This window comes from Mirounga leonina, unplaced genomic scaffold (genome assembly GCF_011800145.1).
Source record: "Mirounga leonina isolate KUSES-001 unplaced genomic scaffold, KU_Mleo_1.0 Mir_151, whole genome shotgun sequence".
Lineage (NCBI taxonomy): Eukaryota > Metazoa > Chordata > Mammalia > Carnivora > Phocidae > Mirounga > Mirounga leonina.
The window spans coordinates 4,677,466-4,702,734 of NW_023270377.1; the positions used below are offsets into that span (position 1 = coordinate 4,677,466).

The 25,269-nt window shown below is 50.5% G+C and overlaps 1 protein-coding gene across 9 annotated transcripts in view; it reads right to left on the reverse strand.

Moving 5' to 3' along the window:
* Window positions 1-25,269, reverse strand: part of AGAP1 (ArfGAP with GTPase domain, ankyrin repeat and PH domain 1) — a 524,731-nt gene that overhangs the window by 344,559 nt on the left and 154,903 nt on the right. For all 9 annotated transcript variants that reach the window (XM_035006807.1, XM_035006806.1, XM_035006805.1 and 6 more), the window contains exon 2: window positions 861-919. In XM_035006807.1, the coding sequence (XP_034862698.1) occupies window positions 861-919 (59 nt within the window). The remainder of the gene's footprint in view (window positions 1-860; window positions 920-25,269) is intronic.

Here is a 25,269-nt window from a genome sequence, read left to right on the forward strand (position 1 = left end):
ACATACACATCTCACACAAATATACATTTTTGCATATAAATATATACATGTACACATATATACACACCAAACACACATACACAGATGTACACATATACATATAAGTACACACATCGCGCAAATATACACATGCATATGTATATGTATACATACATATGCATGTAAATACACACACGCTTCTCCCAAATGCCACTTACATCATGACAAAGAACATGATTATTTAAAAGTCATACTGGTCCCTTCCTTCCACCCTAAGGCAGGGAACTTGCAGTGGAGAGGTGCTCAAGGGTGTGATTGCAATAGACCCAAGTCGTTTTTTATATAAGGCAATTTGAAGCTTTAAATAATCTCACTGGAAGAATATTTAGACTTTTTAATTAAAACAAAATCTTCTTTTCTGTTATTACTTTGTACCACGGTAAGTCACCAGTCACGTTTTTTAAATGATGAATTCCAAAGCTTGACAGCTCATCACAGAAACCTTCATGACATCCTGGCAAAGGATAAAGCAAGCCACATCTGTGCATGTGTGTGTGACTCGGTCTCTCTCTCACACACACGCACGGACACGAGAGAGACAATGGCGGATGGACCCTGCCCGGCATGCACAGGGCCACTCTGGCAGGCTGGCTGACGTGATTGCCCCAGGCACACTCAGGGCTCCGGTCTCAAACTGTCAGCTACACTTGGTCCTTCCCAGGGATACACCCAGAAGTATGCCCCACGTCGGGGCCCCAGAGACAGCCAGGCCCCATCGGATGCAGGCCTGGGCGTGCTCGCAGGCCACCTCCCGCCCCTTACAGAGGCCCACTTCCTGCAGGTGAGGAACCACAACCACGGAGGCCAGAAGAACCACTCACCACTTTGAGCTCTGGGACAGATCGACTTAACGTCCATTCCTGGCTATTCACAAAGGCATCTGTAAAACAGGACATAAAGCAAGATTAGATGCCACAATCCACTTCAGTGCAGTCAAAATGCCCCCAGTGTGACACTTCCCAAACGAGAGAAACACCAAGGATGGTGAAGACCCACCTCATGAAGACTCACGCTCCTCCCATCCCATTCCTATCCCAAGTCTGTGTCTGTCTCCTAAACTAGGATGTACCCTCCAACAACCCCAAGGGGCCTCCGGAACTTAGCTCTTGTCCACCTCAAATGTCCCCATCTGAACCCCACGGGCCCACACTGTCCAGGGGGTGAGTTAAGACCCTTGTAATCGCACACACTCGCAGGCGGGAAGATCAAGGAGGCCCCCGGCTTCCTGGGAACTGACCCCCGTAGCCATCAGTCAACTTCTGGTCTTTCAGTTTGTCATAAAGACAGTCTCATCTGAAATCCCACCAACAAAGTCATGGAGAGAATGACTGAATTTTGAAAATCCAAATGTTCACAATACAACAGCCATTTATGGTTTAGGAGATTTTGTGGAGTTCTGATGCTCACAAACATATGCTACATTGAAGATGCAGTCAGAACTGTAAGACCTGTCAAAAAGGCCGGGGGAGGGAGGAGGGGATGCCCAGCCACTGTGAGGCCCTCTGCAGAGCCCAGTCCCCGCCGGCCAGCAAGCTCGTGGTGCCCCACACCCCCGCCCTGGCTGGTCGTCTCTGCCCCTCACCTCATGTGTGCGGGTCAGGTGGGCCCACCCAATACAGATGACCCAACGGCCTGACTCCCCACACCTCCCACTCACCCCTTATCAGGGAGACCCCACAACACCACCCATACTGTGCACTTATGAACAGACGGAGTTGAGCTCACAAAAAGGTGGCAGCCTGTTCCCACCACAACCGGCCAAGGGCAAACCCCTTTCATTCCAAATGGGATTCCCTTTCCATTTTCCACAAATTCAGAAATTTCATCACTCCACGTTACGTCCAAGAAGAAGTAAAGTGATTCACAAAATACCTAAAAGTCAAGGAACACCCATCATTTTCAAATACATACATGATATTCTAATACCATGGGTGCAGGAATGGAAGCAAAGGGCATAACCGTGCAGTCCCCCTGGGGCTATCGCACAGAAGGACAAGAAACGTGTCTGAAGGAAGCAAGGAGAACACGATCCACGGAGACACAAAAATGAGGTAGGCGGCCAGTGAACAAACCAGACTCCGGGGCCCTGCAGAGGTGCGCAGGAGGTGGGACAGCCCATCACGGAGGATTCTGGTGCTCAGCAAAGGACGGGTCAGGGGGTTGGGAGAAGACAGGAGGCCGTTAGCGGCTGGGGTAGACCCACAGCTGATACAGACACATCTGGTCACCTCGAAACCTTAGCTAGAAAAGGGACTGGTGTTGAATGTCAGACACACTGGGCTCTGGGGGGCCGAGTGGCTGGCCAACAGGCAGAGTGGGTGGGCAGAGGTGTGTCAGCAGGAACTCAGGAAGAAAGACACTCGTGAAGGCAAAGACCAAGAGCAGCTTCTCTACCCCCCACTGAAGCAAGCACACTGGGGGCTATCAGGGTGCATCCACTCTTCGGTGAGCCAAGCAGCCCCTGGTGTGCCACAGATAAGACATCTCCTGCAAACAGATAAACAAGGACACTATCAGCACAGAGCCTGACCCTCGGTAGGCATGGGGCAAACGGTAACGAACATCCTTCTGAGTGAACAGCACTGCTAGTTAAGTTGCAAAACACTTATTTTCTGTCACCAACGGCTCTCTTGAAAAAAATGGGAATGTGGCCTTATAGGATCTGCAGGGTGACCCCAGTGATCCAGGAAAGCCAGTGACCATGACGCTCCCACCATGAACTGGACACTCCAGAATGTCCCAGAAGTCACCCTGTGGCTGTGTGCGTAACCAACCCAACGCAGGTTTGCTAGATTTAGACAGATCCACGTGACGGAATACTAAGCAGCCGAAAAATCACCTGAAGCCTCAACACACATAAACACAATGTCCCCAGGCTCTGGTCAGTGGGGCACGTGTGTGTAGGGGGCCCTGCAGGGACAAAATACACATATGGGCCTCTCCAGGCTGAGCGGGTTTCCAGTCGAGTTCCTGACTTAAGGCTTGGGAACCAGGTGGCTTAGGGACAAGGGCAATGAGGTGACGACTCTCCTTCCCTTGTTACCTCTTGGAACCTTCTAAACTTTATTCCATCTGAGATGTAAAAAAATCACATAATATAGTTTTTAATATGAACCATAACAATAAAACAGAGTAAAGAATTAAAATGAGCTCAATTCATGAACGCACTGCTGATTCTTTTTTTTTTTTTTTTTTTAAAGATTTTATTTATTTATTTGAGACAGAGAGAATGAGAGACAGAGAGCATGAGAAGGAGGAGGGTCAAAGGGAGAAGCAGGCTTCCCGCCGAGCAGGGAGCCCAATGCGGGACTCGATCCCGGGACTCCAGGATCATGACCTGAGCCAAAGGCAGTCGCTTAACCAACTGAGCCACCCAGGCGCCCCGCACTGCTGATTCTTAAACACCCACCACCGACAATTGTTTCTCACAACTAATATTAAATATTCTTTAGAAATTAAGCAGGGCCCATTAAACAAAGATACAGGGCTATATATAAACACTGGAACACACGTGTGGCACCTCTTTACTTGCAAATACATCCTCACTCCAATGGCATGTTTGTGTTTGTGGCAATGAGATTAAATGAATAAATACATGAAATAAATGCTTCACTGATCAAAAAAAAATCATCTTCCATAAAAAGAAACATTTATTTTAAAAATTTGCATCACTGGTCAGAACATAATGCTGCTTAAGACAAGGATCAATGAAAAATAACCACAGATTTGCAGAGATGGACATCCCAGCACGCGCCTAGATCCTTCTCCTCTGTTGAGAACTTTCTGAGGACTGGAGGCTGCCACCTCTACCTGGGGGAGCCGGTCCATCTCAGGGCGAGCAGCCCAAGGCCAGGCCAGCTGCCCTATTTCCTTTTATGTTCCCAGGGCAGCTCCACTGGAAGGATGAACGTACTTTGGGGGCACACAACTGGGAATGTGTGTGTCTGTGCACGTGTGTGCACATGTGGATATGTGTTCTCAAACCAGCTAGCACCAAAAGTCACAAGATGTGTCTCACTTTCAGAAGAGACCATTCTGTGCCCCACTCAATTCCCCCCCTTAGATAGAATATTATTAAGAAAATGCTCAGGTCATGAACCTGGGGTCCTGGATCAAGCCCCCATATCAGGCTCCCTGCTCAGCAGGGAGTCTGCTTCTCCCTCTCCCTCTGACCCTACCCCTGCTTGTGCTCTCTCTTTCAAAATAAACAAAAAATTCTTTTAAAAATTAAAAAAAAAAAAAAAAGCCTTCTCATGGTGCCTGGGTGGCTCAGTCAGTTAAGCGTCTAACTCTTGGTTTTCAGCTCAGGTCATGATCTCAGGGTTCTGGGACTGAGCCCCACATCGGGTTCCCAGCTCAGCGTGGAGTCTGCTTGAGATTTTCTCTCTCCCTCTCTCTTTGCCCCTCTGCCCCCCCCCCAATAAATAAATCTTTAAAAAAAAAAAGAAAAGAAAACGCATTCTCATGCACTGGCTTAAATACTACGGAATTGGGTTTTAAACTCAAACAGTGGTCACCACTGACTGACTGCTCTTAGCCTGTGAGCAACACTGAGGCTCCCTCGGCTGTGGTCCCTGTGGGGCAGCAAGGCCCCGGCCGCGTGGTGCCATGGGTAATCCCAACACAGCTGAGAAAAAGAAGACATGTAATCACTTCTTACCACTAACAAGGCACCAGTTCCAATTACACTACTTAAATTTAAATCATGATATTAGGAAGAAAATCTCCCAAGAACTCCAAGATGAGGGACCATGAAGTAATAAGGAACTTTCATCAGGAGTGAAAAACCCAAACTATCAGCTTCTCTGGGACAGAACTCTGAAGGCAGTTAGAAGATGCAGCCCTATCGGGGAGGTTAAAGCAGATTCACAGGGGTGGGGCCCTGAGGACGCAGGGCGTAGTTACATGAAGAGGCAGAAAACCAAAATTACTGAACGCCGGGGGAAACAATGTATCAATTAAACAGAAATTCTCGGCCCTCATTATTCTGAATCGATAACCACAATATGTGAAGTTGAAGGAAAACACAGCAAATCCCCACAAAGTGCTATGGGTCCACAGTTTTAGTGCTCAAGAAAGTTCTAAATAACGAAACGTGGATGCCAGCAGGGTTCCTTCCGAACTTCACCCTGCATCGGGAAATAGAAATCCAACCACCCAGAGGATGTGAACATTCTCTGTATGCACAGGTGTACACATGGCGAGCCCGATGCCTCGTGGAGAGTTCCCGCAACCACACTCCGCAGGTGCAGTCCCCGAGGCGCAGGGAATTAGCACCCACAAGGAAAATTCAAAATACCTGGGTGGTCAATTAGGGGTGTCTTTAGCAGGTTTTTTGGGTTTTGGCCTACCTGTATTTTTTTTTTAAGATTTTATTTATTTACTTGTCAGAGAGCGAGCGAGTGAGCACAAGCAGGGGGAGTAGCAGGCAGAGGGAGAGGGAGAAGCAGGCTCCCCGCTGGGCAGGAAGCCCGACCTGGGGCTCGATCCCAGGACCCTGGGATCATGACCTGAACCGAAGGCAGCCGCTTAACCGACTGAGCCACCCAGGCGCCCCTAACCTGTATTTTTTAAAATCAACTGTCATCAGTTTTAACAGTCTTCTTTAAACAGGCAATGAAATAAAAAGTAAGTGGGTCTGTGTCCAGACTGTTATCCCAAGTTGGGGGAGGCGGCTTGAGACATGGGCATATGGATACTACCGTGTTTTACTCCCGTTTGGTCTCCCGCACTCCTGAGTAAAGGGGCCACTGAACGGTCAGCACGTCCACACACGTCGCACGTCCGTGGACAGTAGCTTCAAGGCTGGAGCACAGAGACTGCCGGTCCCGGCGCTGCCCGGGTGCCTGCGATCTGGTCGCGCCCTCATGGGGGTCGGGGGGCCCGGTGCCCGTGGTGCTCTGGTCAGCTCGACTCAGCACCCCCTGAACTCCTACTCGTCCTTCTGACGGGTGAGTGGGACTCCGGACTTCCCAGCTCTGAACCTGCTCTGCTGTCGGTGCAGAGGAATGTGGGGATTACACAAACACCGAGGAGAAAGCCCCCTGCCTCCCCCCCCTCCAGGGAGGCCCCCCTCCTTTAAGGGACGCGCGCAGAGGCCAGAGGTGCCCCTGGACCTGTGTCAATCTGGCTTCCTCCTGCTGAGGTGCAGGGCTGGCCTGCCGGTCTGCTGATCTGCAGGCTGAGTCCAAGTCCAGCTCAGACAACGTGGAAATGTAAATAAGAGCCTCCATCCACACGGCAGAGAAAGGAGCCTCCCATTCTGAGCTGTCCCGCTCTCCTGGCCCCCTACCAGCCTGCTTTGATGTCCCTGACTGCACCCCTGTATTACAGCATGATGGCACGCATCCCACTCGGCTCTGAAACAGACAGGACGGACCGTCTCCAGAGGACGCACGCAGACTGGAACCCTCGGAGCCCTCGGCGGGTCTCAGGAAAGCATCTTCAGCGCTTCAGCATCCCAAATCTTTTAAAGGAGACACAGCTACAGAAAACTCAATTTCAGAGAAAAGCTCCTCTCCCCGGAGTACAAGCTGCTTTTCTAAGAAAAGCACTAGAGGAAAGCAAAGGGGCAGGGAGGCTGTCTTTCCAGAACCTTCCCTTCCAGGGCCACCTCCAGTCACACACTGAGGCAAGACTCTGGACCCCAAGGAATGCAAATACCCACTGATGCTGACAGGTAGGAAAACGGACCTAAGAGCATCGGGGTCAGGAAGCACAGGAAGAAATAAGAAAAAAGCAAAAACCAAAAACAAAGCTATCAATTTGTTTAATTTTATTTTTACTCCAAGAAGAACAGTACTGTTTCCCTTGCCCGGATTGTCTTGAAATTCATCCTGACTCCTAATTCCCTTCATTCTTCGCTTGCTACTAACACTAATTGAGGAACTTGGCTCTAGGTTTGCCCTCAAAAATATTCATATGCAAACCACAAATGTAACCAGGAAATAAGGCCCTCATTATATGACCTACAAAATATATGCTCCAGCCTGAAAGGTCAGAAATGTTCCTCTTTGGAACCAACCTCCCCCCAACCCCCCCGGGCGCCAAAGAGCAGAAGCAGAGGCATGATGGGGCAGAGACGGGTAGGTGGGGGCACACCGATCATCTACCTCCTAGTGGTAGGATCGCACGTGAAGACAGGCCCAGCAAACACACAGAAGCACAGGAATTCCTTATTAGACGTCAGAAAACCCGTTTCTGCCTTTCTGCTGTTGTATTCTGTACCGTTCCAGCACCGACTCTTCCACACTCTTGACTTGACGTATCAAAGGCAGAAATTCAAGTCTTGAAACTGACAGAATTTTGCAAACTAGCTGAAAATTACACCTTGTCCTTTACAGCATTTTCCTCCAACACCTCCGAGTTAATATAAATGCAGGGCATGAGTGAAGATGGCCACAGACCCCATTAACCTCTTGGTTCCTGGTTGTTACCAGGAACGCTGGGGTAAGATCGACCAGTGAAAGGACCTCGTTATGTCCCGTTTCTGCCGCACCTACACCAAGCAGTTACACTTTGACATCAAAAAAGCATCAAGCTGGAGAGTGACTTCCTTCATGCTAAAAATGAGCACTCTGTAAGAATAAACATGGGAATCTACTGGCAGAACAGTAAATCTCAATTAAAATAAGTAAGGATAATCTTATTAGCATATCTGGTGGGGGAGGTTAAAGTTAAAAAGAGATGTATTTTATTTTCTCCTGGTCCTCCTGCCCCACCCCCACCCCTCCCACTGACACAGATATCCTCCTGCCCCGAACACCAGTGGGAATGACTTCTCAGGAGCACAGAAATTATGAGTACAAGCACATGTCTTCTTTACACAATGCAATTAAATTTCTTTGCCATGCAGGCAAACAATGCAATTTTTCCATCACAACTAATTTGGTTTGGAGACAAATGATTTCAGTAATTAAAAAAAAAAAAAAAAAAGAAAGAAACTGCCCAGAGTACATGTGACTTTAGCACTGTCTATTTAACGAGTAATAACCACCCTGTACGTACGTACTGAATGAAGCACACAGGGAAGACAAAAGAGAGGGTTGCATTCGTGTTTTGTGATTGAACACATAACACTGAAGGCGATCTCCAGAGCGCGCACCAAGCCCCGGGCTCCGTAAACACCACAGCAGTCGGTGGCTAGGTTCTCAGGGCTCCGGGCCTTAGGGTGCAGAGGTCACATCCACAGTGGCAGATTTTAAATCCCTCCCTCTTTACTTTCTGAGTTCCTCAAAGTCTACTCCCCACCCCACTTTGCCTCAGACCCCTCAGCCCAGACTCATCCTAACAAGAACTTCAGGATCAAGAAATACAAGTTGGCGAGGATGTGGAGAAAGGGAAACCTTTGTGCACCGCTCGTAGGAATGCAAACTGATGCAGCCACTCTGGAAAACACTATGAAGGTTCCTCGAAAAATTAAAAATAAAAATACCGTATGATCCAGTAATTCCACTACTGGATTATTTCCGCAAAGAAAATGAAAACACTAATTCAAAAGAACGCATGCATCCCCATGGTTACTGTGGCATTATTTACAAGGGCCAAGACAGGGACGCAACCCAAGTGTCCGCAGACAGGTGAATGGATAAAGAAGATGTGGTGTATACACAATGGAATATTAATAACCATAGAAAAGAATGAGATATTGCCATTTGCAACAACATGGATGGACCTGGAAAGTATTATGCTAAATCAAGTAAGTCAGAAAGACGAATACCGTTATCATTTCACTTATATGTGGACTCTAAAAAATAAATCAAAAACAAAAAACAGAAACAAGAATCATAAATAGAAGAGACTGGTGGACGGCAGAGGGGATGGCAGTGGGGGGAGGGTGGGAGAGGTGAAGGGGTGAAGCCGTACAGACTTCCAGGAATAAAGTACACACGTCACGGGGATGAAAAGTACAGCTGAGGGAACAGAGTCAACGGCACTGTAATAACGCTGTCTGGGGAGAGAGTGGGGCCACACCGATCCTGGAAGCGCCGAGCAAGGTGCACAGCCATCCAGGCGTTTGTTTGTCCAGGCGTTACCTGAAGGTAACGTAACATTGCGTGGCACAAATACACGTCCGTTTAGAAAGCACTTCAGAATCTGCACTTCCAACAAGCTCCCCACAGGAGCTCTTTACACCCAGTTGCTAGATCTAGTTCTCCAGCTTTTCAGAATTTGCTCAGCAGAATTCCAACTCTGGGGGATGGGGGCCCCGCTTCCCCCACCTGGCCTGCCGTCCTGATGTGCAGGGCCCCGCGGCAGAGGGAACTCTGTGCCAGAGCCTCGGAGCCAGGAGTCCTGGTTGGCGGTGGCCTCGACCTTGGGTGACTTTGAGTCTGACCCTCAGTGTCCTCACCGGTAAAATGGAAGTAGTTCCCTCCCATGGGGTCCACAAGGACCTGAAGCCCTGATGGAGCCTGTGCCTGACTATACCCACAGCAGAGGCCCCCCGGCGGCTTCTGGGGGTGTGATAAAGGACACGGCTTCAGACGCCCCATTTCTGGGGTGGACACACGCTACCTGTGACAGTGAGCCACAGGGAGCCTGAAGTGGCACGAGCCGGTTACAAAAGAAGCACCAGCCAGGCAATCACCCCACAGCTCACACCGCAGAGCAACCCCTAAGTCTCAAGTGAGTAAAACCAGCTAAATGGTACCGTTGGTTGGTTTCAATCCCAGCCCAACTTGGGGTGCCTGAGTGGCTCAGTCGTTAAGCATCTGCCTTCGGCTCAGGTCATGATCCCAGGGTCATGGGATCGAGCCCCACGCCCCGCATCGGGCTACCTGCTTGGCGGGGAGCCTGCTTCTCCCTCTCCCGCTCCCCCTGCTTGTGTTCCCTCTCTCGCTATGTATCTCTCTGTCAAATAAATAAATAAAATTTCTTAAAAAAAAAAATCCCAGCCCAACTTATATTATGTTGAACCAGGTATAACCGCTGTTTTGTAGGTCAAAGGTGGTTGAAAAATGGCAATTTCCTAATGGTTCAACCTACAGCACATGAGAATGCAAAGGCAAAAATCACAGCCACATGGTATGATTACTAACATAGATCAGGAATGCTGCAGAATTCTAAAATCCTGAAAATACCTCCAGTCAAAGGAAGAGAGCAAGAAGAGCTCTTCCAAGGGACTTGAACCGCAACAAAGCCCCACCTCCTGGATCCCCACCTCCCCAGCCCATGAGAATCTGGCTACCCAAGGACCCAGGAGGCCAGACCAGCTTCCACTGGGGCTCCCAATTCCTCTCTGGCCCTGAGCCCTTCCTTGGGGCTCAGACCCTTCAGCTAGAGGCTCATCAGCGATCTCATTAGGCAGCGGCATCTCACTCCCTCATCTCTCACTACATTAAACTCGCCATCCTTTGGCTGGTGGGCTCAATCCCCAGCAGAGCTATGGACTCTGATTTCTTCCTCCAAATTACCAACCAGAAGCACAGCATGCAGCCACAATTAGAATGACTTTATGGTCTCTTCTCCCCTCTGCGATCCCATTTGGCTCCAGTGACCACAAATATGGGTTCCAAGCAAAACTCGTGAAATTATACACAAGGGTAAAAAAAAAAAAAAGGAATCTGAAATTGCAGGTGAAAATTTTAAAACAATGCATTATCTCAGGGACTGAGATGCTTATTTAAAAAACCTTATATTTCACAAAGATTTTATTAAAAAAATAAAAACTATTCTTTTTAGCAAGAGAAAAGTGAAGGAGCATTTATTTTTACTTTAAAGCATGCATAATCCCAAAACATAAACTGAAACAATGGGAAAAAAGCAAGCACATCCACACGGAACAGGAGCACTGGTGAGGACCCTGGTTCCCACTGTGGCCTCATTTCTGTGCCGAGAAGGGAAATGCACGTCCTTAATAAAATAAAGAAATCCATTTCAACGCAGCAGGAAAGAGCCACACTGAAAACTGGTTAATACGTTGATGACTCGAAAAGGGAGGACTTAAGAGAAGCTCACTGGCACCATCTGCCATAGCATGATTTCATTTCTCATTTGGAAATCTTTGGATCTCTTTAATAAATGGAATAAAGCATAAATCATTGGGATACCAGATTCACGTCAGGGTTCCCTGGAAGTTCAGGTTGCTTTTCAGTGGTCTCAAAGATCCACACACAAAACAGTTCCACCCCATCCCCCACAGTCCCCATTCATAAGCCCCTCCCAATGCGGGGTGACAAGCAGGGCCACCAAGATGCCCTAATCCCACCACCAGACACACACCAGCAATGCAACCCCCAGCATCTCCCCCTGATGAGCCCCCATGTGACCCAGAACCCTTCGCGGTGCTATTCGCGGTGAGTTGGACCCTTTCTTCTCTCCCCTAAGGAGCCCCCCCCCCCAAGGCAAAATGCTGCCTGCCCAGATGAACTCTGGGGAATTTGCAAGGTTTTAACTCCAGAGAATGATGACTCCCTTCCCTACACTGTCCTCAACAGTGTTCCTGAGTGCTTGACAGTGTACCTTGTTCCCAAAACCTGAGAACACCACTGCCCTGGCCAGAGTGTAAACACCAGCTCGGAAGACTGGTGTCTGAGGGTAAGAAAAGGAGAGGGTGTGAAGATCTGTGGATGAGAAAGGAGAGGAAGAAGTCTCCTTTCCTTCTTCAAGTAAGAAGAGATGCCCACCTAGAGCCTCAAGGAAAGAGAAGAACCAGCTGGGAAGGGCTCTCTGGTGCAGGTCTGGGCCTTTGAAGACCTGTGTTTCCTTCAGAAGGACACGCATTTCCCTGCTGATGCTGCTTCTGACAGCTTATTTATGAACCAGAACAGATATCTTTCTGCGGCAGCTTTGGGCCCTGAGGTCTTGTTAACCTGAGACACAGAACATGAGATTGCCACATACACAGAACAGGTCTGTCCTCAAGCCTTGTCTCAACACTGGGGTTCCCAGAAGAACCGCCTGGGCGCAGGCCCCCAAAATACTTGCGGCTGCTCTCTTGCCTCTTCTGGAAAAACATCACCCCCTGTGTTTGCTTACTTCACCAGGGTCTTACGTCCGGTTTTAACTCCCAAACCCCGACGGGGCGTGGGGGCAAGTTTAGACACCACCGCTGGGAGCGAGATGCTTGCAGGACAAGCAGTCCTCACGAGGCCTTGTCCACTGCCCCGTCTGTGGAGAAAGAAGGGCATTCCCTCCAGGTGGTCAAGGCACCATCCAGAAAGCAGCAACTGCTTCCAGAGTTGGGTTTTGAATTATGCTAACCCTTATGGCAGCAGAATGCAATCTGGACGTGGCTGTTCACCTTTCAGAGCATATTTCACAGCTGTAAAGAGTAAACTCTGGCCATGAAATGCTCCAGAGGTTTTAGAGAGAGGGAAAGACTCAACCATGGGTTTGGGGATCCCATTTAACCAGTGGGAATTCAAAGGGGTCACAAAACTTTCAGGAAAAAAAAAAATACACATCCAACTTCAAGTATCTATCAGGGTGGCAAGCCGAAATGTTATGGAAAGCCAGCCCCAATCTCCCCAGCTAAACCAGCTGCTGCCACCCAAAACCTTATCTTCTATTTCAGGCTTTCTACACCTAGACAACCCCAAACCAAAGACACTACCCAAGTCTACAGGCGGTCTCCCTCGCCCTAGGCCCCCAACCAGCTGGACTCAGCCTGTCCCCATCCCAGGGAGTAAAACTATGGGGCAAGGAGAGCTCCAGTCTGAGTGTGGGGCTCTCTGGGACACACTGCCTAACCAGACCTCTTTCCTCCTTTTGCTCCCGCACAAGCCGGATGCCCACAGGGGTCCCAGGCTGCCAACACCCACCGCAAAGCCCCCAGACCAGCCGCAGGGACAGGCCTCCCTCCAACTCCTCTCTACGGCCAGGGCCCTGCCGCCCCAGGGTCTCAGCACAGAGGAGGCTGCAAACTGGACTTCAGGAGGACTGGTGCCTGGGTGGGCTTCACGGAACAGCTTCTGTAATGTGTAAAGGTTAACAACTTTAGGTGTATGGCTGGTGTGACTTGATAGTTCAGAAAGAGTAACGATCCCCACTGCACAGGGTTGCGGCATGAAGCGTCCCTGACACAGTGACCCTAGAGACACCCAGGCCACCGCAAACACGCCAGCCGGCATGGCCAAGGACACACGGTCTCCTGGCACTTCTAAGAAGCAGCAGAACCTTGTCTCTCAGACCAGTCAGGATCTCAGATTTTACAAGACTTAAAACTGTGTCGGGCACCTGGGTGGCTCAGTCATTAAGCGTCTGCCTTTGTTTCAGGTCATGATCCCAGGGCCCTGGGATCAAGCCCCGCATCGGGCTCCCTGCTCCGCGGGAAGCCTGCTTCTCCCTCTCCCACTCCCCCTGCTTGTTCCTGCTCTCACTATGTCTCTCTCTGTCAAATAAATAAATAAAATCTTAAAAAAAAAAAAAGACTTAAAACTGTGAACAGACCTTTTAAGGATTCTTTAAAACATCTTAACACCTAAAATGAAACTGCAGGGTCCTTGAAAGGGAAGATGTTGAAATAAGGACATTTTATGAAAAGGTAGTAGGAGTCAGAAATTACGAGAGAAACCAGAATCGGTAGGTTAAATTCACAGCCGTTCTGAGATAGTTTACAGCTGTTTGCCTTACGGAAGTTTGCGTGGACCCAAGTATTAAAAGAGAATTTCCACTGTGCAGCTTAGGTGCTGGAGGTCAGCAACAACCATGTGTTGGTGGAAGTTAAGACAGAGCTGAAATAAGCAAAGCTTCTCCTGGTTAAATCAAATGCTGAAGAAAACAGGAGAATAGGCCCCAAGATTCACAATTCGTATGCAGAATCTGTCAGGCCTGGGCTGGGGATAAGCCGCCACGCAGTCTGAATTCTATAAAGAATTGTACACAGTAACATTTTTAAATTCATGGTGCAAATGATATTTATGATAAGGGATGGCTTGATGATGGAGGACAATGAATCCAGAGGATGATAGAGGACAAGCCATCAGACCTCACCGGCCAGGGGACTGGCGGCAGCATAGCGGGGGGCCGGGGTTCCCCGTGCCCCAGTGCAGGGAGAAAGGCACCAAGAGGCCGCTCTGTCTGTCACCATCGCCTGCAGAGAAACATCACTCCCTCTGGGGATGCGAGGAGTCCCCAACCAAGTGTTTGGGGATCCCATTTAACCAGTGGGAATTCAAAGGGGTCACAAAACTTTCAGGGAAAAAAAAATACATGCCACTTCAAGTATCTATCACTTCTGCAGGAGCTCCGTGGGGATGGCCTCCCTGACACACGGACAGCTGAGCTGGGGGGGACACTCTGCACCCAACAGCAGGGCAATTTCAGCAAGTCATTTCGGTTCCTTGGCTTCAGTCCCGTCATCGGGGGCCCTTCTGGCTGTCACATCCTGGCGTCTTCTCTTCCAGGAACAGCCTTCCACGCAGACGTATAGCCGTGAGCTCTTGGGGCCAGTCCCCAACTCCTCTCACCGACATGGGCCCACGCGAACCCCCAGGGAGGCTTCAGAGACCCCATCTTTCACGTGGCCTCATCATGGCCTTCAGCTAAAATAACCCTCGACTTAATGTCGATAAAACCAAGTCAAAACAAACTGAAAAAAAAAGGGGGGGTTATCTCCTTGTAGGGTGGGGACAGGGCTCATCTCGAGGGTTAGCTTGAATGATTCCTCCCCCCACGCAGAAGCCATCTGCAGCCCACGTACACGGAATGGGCAGTGAGGTCACGGTGCCACAGCCCATTCTGTGGCTGCGTTACAGGATGCAGGTACTGCCCCGGCCAGTGGCATCAGGGTCCCGGCAGCGGGTGGGCTGGGCCGGGCGGCCCACAAACACGAGTCCATCTCTCCTCTCCGCAGGCTCGGTCCCGGCCTCTCATCCAGGACTACGCTGGCAGCCGCAGAGCACAGAAGCTGGAGGGTCACCTCCCTCGTCATGCTTAATGCCCACTGGGCACTCCTCGACCCCGTGGGACTCCTGGGTCCCCCTCTGCCACTGATGTTCAGGGTCATTATGGGCTGTGGGCCAGAACCACAAACTGGAAAACAAATTAAGCGTGCCAACCTCCTACCCACCATCAGGGGAGTGCCCACCACCGCACTGCCAGTCCTCGGCCCCGGGCATGCTCCTTCTCAACCCTCCTGTTCTCAGCAGAAAGCGACAGGAGCATGAGGTCCACAGGGAGGGGCTGGCGATGGTCACGGGCAGCAGCGGCATCTCGGCCTGACAATGCCACGTGGCGTCTACGAGTCTCCTCAGGAAGCCCCCTGGGAAGGACAGTGGCTATCCTGCTCATCTGCTTTGTTCCCTGGGTTTGGTTCTCACATGGTCCTATGCTATCTGCTCGACTCACGGCCCATCTCTTAGCTCTGTCCCCCAGCACGGTGCCCCCAGTGCACCCGACCCGGTGCCCTGCTCAGCTCACCGGTCACTGCTCTGATGGCACGGAGGCCCCCAGTAACTACTACGCCCTGGACCAAACCCGGCTGTGCATGGAAAAGTTCCACGATAGATTAAGTATAACACACTGAGCATAAAAACTGGGTTGCAGAACACGTCACCTGAGCCCACGGAAGTACACCAGGTCCTTAACGAGCTTGACGGCATACAAACAACTGCAAACAAGGCTGTCTGGAGTCATACCCAACTGATCTTACAGCGGGGGCTTCTCTGAGGGGCAGGATGTCGGGGGGGGGGTTGTCTTTATCTCTCTCAATGAGTTCACACACTTATTTTAATTCTCTGCCGAGGGCACGTATTATTTCTGTAATAAGAAAAGGCAGTAATACTTTCTCTAGAGTAGCTCCTTTGTATGCGTCTAAGAACTACAGTGTCAGATGCCTCATCCTCGTCGTGATCAAGGAGGCAAACCGTGGAGGCTTTAAAGGTCAGCCTCGGTGTCCAGGCATCACAAAGCATAATTAAGAAGGAAACACAACGAGAAGGTCCCTGTTGTTTCTGTGATTCTTAGTCCTCAGACTATGAATGTCAGAGATTCTTACCTGGTTATGAAGTTACAAGGTCCATTTAATAATAAAATAATAGACATGAGCTCTTTTAATATATCTATTCCCCAACCCTCAGAGCGCTGCTTCGCCCTCCCCCACCCACCATCAACGCTCTCTGTCCACCTGGCACAGTTCACTGCTACTTCAGGAAACACTGCATCAGGAGGCTCTGCTGGGCATCCATTAACACCATGCAGGTGAAACCAGGCTGAATTGGGAAGAAGGAACCTGAGTCCCCACAATTCCTGGTGCCGACTCACTCCTAGTAATGTACCCTAAGTCTGATGTGTGTCTGCTATCTAATCAAACCAAGAAACCAAGCAGGTGCAAAGAAACGGACTTCCTAATCTTTGTATTCCTTATTCTTTACACTACTAACCCTAAAGCTCAATGGACAGTTACCTATAGCCCAGTATCAGACAACGATCTGATCTCTTTTATCTTTTATGAAATGTTCATGAAATGTTTTTGCAAAATTAGTAGACATCCAAACTCTCATGTTTTCCAAATGGAAAAGCCATTAATTACCACCTGCTAGGGAGCAACTCACAGGACCTGCTCTTACTGTAGAGGAACGAAGAATATTTCTGGTAAACAGATGATTTTCTAGGTGTGAGTAGAAAAGCTAATTAAGGGGCGCCTGGGTGGCTCAGTCGCTTAAGTGTCTGCATTCAGCTCAGGTCATGATCTCAGGGTCCTGGGGTCGAGCCCCACCGTCAGGCTTCCTGCTCAGCGGGGACTCTGCTTCTCCCTCTGCCCCTACCCCCCCGTTCATGTTCCCTCTCTTGCTCACTCTCAAATAAATAAAATTCTTAAAAAAAAAAAAAGCTAACTAAAATTGATCATCAGCTCGGCAGGACAGCAAGTACTACTTCTAATGAGCTTTCAAGGAGTTTTCAGCAATATCTCACATGACCACATGGGCGCAGCCCTGTCCTTCCCTCCTGCGCTCAGCGCCTGGCTGTGGAATGCTGGTGGCTGACCACTCCAAGCTGAAACCCCTCCAGTGACTGCCCAGGAGTGAAGAGAGTGGTGTAGCCCAAGGACATGACCCCTGAAGGGCACACAGATTGGTCATGGGTATAAAGGCCCAGCGCCCTTACCTAACACAGGACAACTCTGAGAATGGTCCCAGTTCGAGAGTCCCACTCTGCCTACCTCCTCAAGGTGCCTGAACCCCTCTGGTGGCTGCACCCGCCACCCTCCTCCCGAGAGCAGGCCTCAGGCAATGTCCTGCATGCCGCTCCCCTTCCAGAGCTTGCCTCCGGAGGAGCTGACCTCGCACAAGGGCTACACCCGGTGGGAAATGCTGTAGGAGCTGACCTCGCACAAGGGCTACACCCGGTGGGAAATGCTGCAGAATACACACATAGCTCCCACCGGGGTGGTTCTCACACCACAAGGGGAGGAGCTGAGTCTGACACAGGTAACTGCGCCTCCCCGGTTCACAGCACCCTGCCGACTTCCTGAGGGAGCCACCTGCGGCACGTACTACCCACTTACTGACTCATTCATTCACCCGGGATCCTGCAGCCAGGCCCCATTACAAGAATTAGTGAGATACCCAAGACCAGCTCCAACCTGATGCCACCCTCGGGGAGCATCAGTCTAGACTAGATGACCAACAAGCCCACAAAGAGATCTGTAAAGACAGACCATGAGGATGCTAGGCAGGAACACAAGAGACCTTGGTAAAGGCTACTCGGGAGAGGTTGGCCAGGGGAGGGCTAGGCGGAAAGGCTTCTCCAAGGTGCTGGGCATCTGCAGGCTGGCACAGGGAGGAGGGTGGTGAGGAGGGGAGCGGAGGGGAACAGGAGGAAGCGTGGCTGGACATTACGTTGCTGGAGTTTAGGTTTTGTCACGGTGACAGTGGAAGTCAGTTGGTGGCTCTAAGGCGGGATGATGACGTAAGCCACACATTCTGGTTGATGTGCGAGACCTGGCTGTAGAGGGCGGGCTGCTCCTGTGGACCCAGGGGGTGGAAGTATGGAAGGAGGAAAGCAGAGGGGAGAGGAGTGGAGCGGGAGAGAGTGGGGGGCAGGGGAGGGGAGGGGAAGGGGTAGGAGGAGATCAGCTCTCCCAGAACCAAGGGGTGGGGTGCACTGAGAGACCAGATGCAAGACAAGGCCAGGTGTCCAGATGATGGAGCAGAGGAGAGGCGGACACCAAGCTCTGATACGGGGAGAGGTTAGAGGTGCAGGGCTGGGGGTGAGGGGAACCTACCTGGGGTGTCTACACCTACCCACGATGGTCACTGGCCATGCACGGGCTGCTTCCCATGCAGCCTGCCAAGGAGGCCCCCTCAGTTTTTGGCTTAGAATACGAAGCCCCTTGGATAGATATGCAAAATCAAACCCAATATGCACATTTGGTGTCTGAACTCGTTCTGTTTAACTGATTTATATCCTCTGAACAAAGCTTTATGGTTTTGGGTAATTTGGTTTATCTTGCAACTAGCTATCAGGATGGCGTTCAAATCTTTGAGAAGTTTCCCGATACGCTGCAGGCTTGTTTGTATGAGGAAATTTATTTTTGCATCCTCACCTTGCCTCAAGCCTCCTGGAGGTCATCAGCCACTGTCCCCAAGCTTGGTGAGTGCTTCATCCCCATGGGTGAATGAGGGGCGGCGGGGAAGGGCCCCATGGAGGCCACCCAGAGAAGGGGAAGGAAGGGACCTTTGCACAGGGGAACCCAAAGCAACAGGTAACTGTTCCTGAGTCTTCCCTGGGCATCTACCATGTAGCACCTGCCCACAACTGACCATGGTGATCTGGCCATTTCAGACCCAGTGTTGCTCTGTGGTGGGGAGGGAGGACAGAGAGGTGAACCAAAGCCGGCCACAGACTCCTTGATGCCTCAACAGGATGCTCACACATCTCTAATGATGACCTTTAACCTGAGGTCATAAACAGATTCTCAAGATGTGTTCAGTTTACTTTTGTTTCCTACAGTGAAAATGGGTGGAAATCCCTGCCTAGGAGTCTGTCACGGGCCAGCGCAGCCTTTGAGAAGGCCCACCCGTCCCCTCCCTGGATGAGCAGCAGCAACACCCAGCCGCCCAGACACTGGACTTTCCCCCAGGGCAGCAGAGCACCCCACAGCCTGGGCCCCCCCAGAAAGGGGAGCACTTGCCTGGACCCTGCCTGGCCTGAGGAATAGGACCCAGGGGGAGAGAACCTTCTAGTAAACACCTTCCACCCCAGTGCTCTAGCTCTCGAATCTGAGCCCTCTGAGATCCCAAGCTCACAGCCTAATCAGAGGAAAACCAGCAGCAAGTGATTTCCAGGAAGGCTTCTGGCATATTTAAAATAGCAGCCGAGACTCCACGCCAAACCCTCGGGCTCAGACTCAGAAGTGTTTACGTGGCTGAATTTAGAACTCTCAAAATAAAGCCATAGTTTTGGACTTCTCAAAACCAATCTCACTACTGGACTGAAGGGAAGGGCTTCAGTCTGGGGCTAAGAATACACCATACTTTGCTTCTTGGTTATCACGTTTATTTTCCACTAAGTCTGCGCCTAAATGTCCCAAGAGCGTAGTATCAAACGCGTTGGGCTCTGCCTCTGGGACAAAACAAGCCTGCAGGCCGAGAGGGAAGGACGTGAGGGCATGCGGGACAGGCGCCCTCCTGCACCTGCCTGCAGCCTCGGGAGCCCACCTGGACGGGGCCTTTAAAAAGCCAGGTGCTGCTTTTACCTTCAAAAGGGTAGGGATTAAGATTGGGAAGTGGGAGGGTCAAGGTCCCTTCTAGCTTTAACTTTCCAAGCTGTTTGTTTTGGAAATATGTACTGAAGTCCCTGAGCACGAAAAGTGAAGCCACTGCGTTGGCCCCAGGTGTGGGTCAGGCAGCAAGATGCCTCCTCAGCCAGGACAAGGTAACAGAAGCACCTGGGGGCCCATGAGTGACGGGGGAATGCATGTGTGTCAGTACTGCCCGAAGCCAGTGAGGAGGGAGACCGAGGGGTCTCCAGTCACCCAGAAGCCAGTGAGGAGGGAGACCAAGGGGTCTCCAGTCACCCACACACGTCCAGTCACATCATACCCAGCAAACACACGCAGGCATGAGATCCATCCACCGTCACATAAAATTAGTCCAAGGAAAACAAGCAGAAGAAGCATTTTGAGAAACACTGTACATCAAATACCTAAAACCGAGGGGTCTCCAGTCACCCAGAAGCCAATGAGGAGGGAGACCGAGGGGTCTCCAGTCACCCAGAAGCCAGTGAGGAGGGAGACCGAGGGGTCTCCAGTCACCCAGACACGGACAGTCACATCATACCCAGCAAACACATGCAGGCATGAGATCCATCCACCGTCACATAAAATTAGTCCAAGGAAAGCAAGCAGAAGAAGCATTTTGAGAAACACTGTACATCAAATACCTAAAAATAAATTCACCAAGATGAAAGATCTGTACTCTGAAATCTGTAAGACACTGATGAAAGAAACTGAAGACGAAACAAGTAATGAAAAGATATTCCATGCTCATGGATTGGAAGAAATCAATATTGTTAAAATGTCCATACCACCAAAGCAATCTATAGATTTAATGCAATCCTATCAAAATGCCAACAGTATTTTTCACAGAAGTAGAACAATAACTCTAAAATTTATATGGAACAGCAAAACATCCTGAATAGCCAAAGCAACCTTGAGAAAGAAGAAAAGCTAGAGGTATCACAATCCTCAAGTCCAAGGTGTACTACAAAGCTACAATAAACAAAACGGTATGTACTGACATAAAAGTAGACACACAGATCAATGGAACAGAACAGAAAAGCCCAGAAATAAACCGAGCTTATATAGTCAATTAACATACGACACAAAGACATGATCATACAGTGAAGAAAAGACAGTCTCTTCAATAAATGGAGCTGGGAAAACTGGACAGCTACATGCAAAAGAACGAAACCAGACTGCTTTCTTACACCACACACAAAAATAAACTCAAAATGGATTAGACCTAAATGTGAGACCGGAAACCATAAAAATCTTAAAAGAAAACACAGGCAGTAATCTCTCGGACATTGACCTTAGCAAGGTACTTATGGATATGTCTCCTCAGGCAAGGGAAACAAAAGCAAAAATAAACTATTGGGACTACAGGAACATAAAAAGCTTTGCACAGGGAAGGAAACCATCAACATAACAAAAAGGCAACCTACTGAAAGGGAGAAGATATTTGCAAATAACATATCCAATAAGGGGTTAGTATCCAGAATATACAAAGAACTTACACTACTCAACACCGGAAAAACAAATAATCTGATTAAAAATGGGCAGAGGACCTGAATAAATATTTCTCCAAAGAAGACATACAGAAATGACCGACACATGAAAAGATGCTCGACATCACTCATCCCGGAAATGCAAATCAAAGCCATAACGAAGTATCATCTCACAACTGTCAGAATAGCTAGAATCAACAACACAAGAAACAACAAGTGTTGGCGAGCATGTGGAGAAAAAGCAACCTTCATGCACTGATGGGAATGCAAATTGGTGCAACCACTGTGGAAACAACGTGAAGGTCCTCAAAAAATTAAAAATAGAAATACCACATGATCCAGTAATTCCACTACTGGGTATTTATTTCCCCAAAGAAAATGAAAACACTAATTTAAAAGGGCACATGCACCCCTATGTTTACAATAGCCAAGACATGGATGCAACCCGAGTCCATAATACGTGATGTATGTATACTCTCTCTCTCTCACACACACACACACACACACACGAATATTACCCAACCATAAAAAAGAATGAGATGCTGCTATCTGCCACAATATGCATGGACCCAGGAACTATTATGTTAAATAAATCACAGAAAGACAAATACCATATGACTTCACTTACGTGTGGAATCTAAAAAAAAAAAAACAAACAAAACAAACGGGTGCCTGGTGGCTCAGTCGGTTGAGCGTCCGACTCTTGATTTCGGCTCAGGAAATGATCTCAAGGTCATGAGATCGAACCCTGTGTTGGGCTCCGTGCTGCGATTCTCTCTCTCTCTCCTTCTGCTCCTCCCCACCCATGTGCACACGCTCGCTTGCTCTCTCAAATAAAATCTTTAAAAAACAAACAAAAAACAAAAACAGACTCCCCAGTACAGAGAACTGGTGGTTGCCAGAGGGGAGGGAGGTAGTGGGGTGGACCAAGTGAAGGGGATTAAGAAGTACAAACTTCTAGGTACAAAGTAAGTCACAGGGATGAAAAGTACAGCATAGACAGTATACTCGGTGATGGGGTGAGAATGTCCTATGGTGACACGGTAACGACCCTCATCGTGGTGAGTTCGGAGTAACGCAGAGACTTCTCCAACCACTACGCTGTATGCCTGAAACTAACACGACACTGTGTCAACCCTACTTTAATAAAAATTTTAAAAACCAAAACATCGTAAGTACCACTTCATGTCCTTAAGTGCTCAGTAACAGTCCAGAAAGCGAGTACCCAGCCTGACATCTCAGCTCTGATGATGGCCCGGCAGGGAGGGCGACGCGCGAGCCCAGGGCCCACCTGCTCGGACAGCAGCGGCCCAGCCTGCCGCCACGCGGGAGAAGCTACCGCCGGCCCACACTCGCCCCAGGACTGCTCTGAAGAGCACAAATCGCGGGACAGTGGAAATGTGGCCAATCTTCACTGGGCTTGAGATGGAGGGGGCCTGTTGGGGAGGTCCCCTATTGCGGCCTGCCAACATCAGAAATTACTGGCCTGAAATGACGATCGAAGGTGGGGAGGGCAGCGGCGAAACAGCCCTGAGCGCTCCGGAACCTGCACAGGACAAGGCCAGCACCCCCACACCGGACCCCCCGTGGCTTACAAACACACCCCAAGGGGCGCCTGGGTGGCTCAGTCGGTTAAGCAACTGCCTTCGGCTCAGGTCATGATCCTGGAGTCCCGGGATCGAGTCCCGCGTCGGGCTCCCTGCCCGGCGGGGAGTCTGCTTCTCCCTCTGACCCTCCTCCCTCTCATGCTGTCTCTCATTCTCTCTCTCAAATAAATAAATAAAATCTTTAAAAAAATAAAAAATAAAAAAATAAACACACCCCCACTTCCCGCACGGCCTCTGTGCCTGCCTCTCTCTGAGGTCCCGAACGCAGAGGTCCTGGAGACACACCGCAGTCTGCTCGTTTCCGCACACGAGCCGAGGCGTCGATACCGTGTCAGAGACTCGGAGAGCCCACGCAGGGCGGCAAGTTCGCGTGGTGCCGCCTGACGGGCGTGCGCTCAGAGCACGGTGGCTCACTCTGTCCGAGCGTCACTCTGGCCCCAGGGCCATGGGGGGTGACAGGGAATGAAGGGGAGTGTGGGGGGCGGGGGGTAAGCAGGGCTGGCATCTGAAGGCTGAGCGGGGGGCTGATCTGTTCACCGCTCTACAGACAACCGGCTCGCTCTCCTGACCTGTGGGACAACACGCCACTTGCAGGGTGGTTGCTGGACTCAAGGACAACGGCACCCAGCCCGCAAACGTCCAGAGGATGTGGCTACGGTGCGCCAGACCGCAGGGCAGGGACAGGACCGAGGCCCCGCCGCGTCCAGGCTCTGCGCCCCGAGCTGTCGGCACAGCAATCCGCCCAACGCCGCGACACGCTGCCTGGCACCCTGGACAAAGGACAGTTCGCCTTTCAGTGACAGCACCGCCCTGTGCTAGTCATGGGGCAAGAGCCGGCACACACACGGCCACGACACACATGTCCACAAAGGGGAAAACTTCCGTCCCCCGCCGGCCCCACCTGACACTGGAGCGCGACAGCGGAACCCAGGGCGCCTGGGGTCTGACCAGGCAGGATGAGAGGTTCCTGAAAGCAGCCTGGGCCTGCAGCGCACACTGAAGACCTGGGGGAGGCAGAAAGTTCCAGAAGTGTTTCTGAAGCTGAGGGGCTGGCAACACGAAGGGCACCTGAGCTGATGGGACCCTCGCTGACTCCCAGGACAGGAACATGCTTCACAAACACACACGCAGGACCCCAGACTCCAAGGGACACGCCCAGGAACGGACACCTAACACGCAGGCACCTCGACCGCCTACAGAGCCTAAGGGTCCAAGAAGAATGACCCTTCTGGGATTGACGTGGCATTCCCGACCCAAGTCACACTGTCACCCCGAGGTACGCATAGTCCAAACGAGGGTCGGGCTTCAAGCCCGGCACAGGGAGGGAGTTACAGGGATGCAGGTCCGGAGCACGAAAGGTACCCATTGACGGACGCCACCCAGGAATGCTAAGCCGAACTGCTGCCTGATGGAAACACGATTTCATCTCCTGCGGCGGGATCAGTATCTACCCTAAGACTTGAAGGAAAAGGGGTGCCTGGTGGCTCAGTCGTTGAGTGTCTGCCTTCGGCTCGGGTCATGATCCCAGGGTCCTGGGATCGAGCCCCGCATCGGGCTCCCTGCTCCGCGGGAAGCCTGCTTCTCCCTCTCCCTCTCCCCCTGCTTGTGTTCCCTCTCTCGCTGTGTCTCTCTCTGTCAAATAAATAAATAAAGTCTTAAAAAAAAAAAAAGACTTGAAGGAAAAGGAAATGTCACAAAAATCTCCTGCAATGTGGAAAATTAACTGCCTTGGGAATGCGGGTTGAGAGCAAACAGGTTCTTCGGTTGAGAATCAGGCTCACTGTAGAGCGAGGGTTCCTGCAGGCTCTGGACACAGGGGATCCTGTCAGCCGTGCTTGCCTGGCCTCTGACCTGCACGTCAAGGGGACGAGCGCGAAGTTACGAGGCCTTCGGGATCCATCAGGATCTCGTGGAGCCCGGGGGTGGGGGTGAGGGTGTAAACAGGAACACGGTTATTCAAAATGCCTTCCTGTGACCCAGAATTTGCAACTGCTTGTGTCGAAACCACCCCCCCCAAGTGAGCACTGTAAATACCGTAAATGCTGTAAAATACTGTAAATAAAATGCTGTAAAACACTTAGGTATCAGTGCTCTTCCCAAAGGGGCAGCACGGCAGACTCGAAACCTCCGTGCGTCACACGACCTCAGTGTTAACACGCACAAACCAAGTCAGACCCTCTGCAGGCCTCGACTCCCGTGTGTGTGCGGAGAAGAGGAAACTCCCCAGTCCTCTCGTGCTGGACCTGCTCCTCTGCTGCTCCTCTGCTCTCAAAACTCAACCACCCAGCAGTGCCGGGCGTGGCATTTCATAAGCTCTGCTCACAGCTAGCGGCGCATTCGACATTAGGTTAACTGCCTCAGGTTTTTAGGTTCTGTTGCATTTGACGCCCACTTAAAAAAAAAAAAAAAGATTTATTTATTTTGGGGGGGGTGTAGCAGGAAGGGTCAG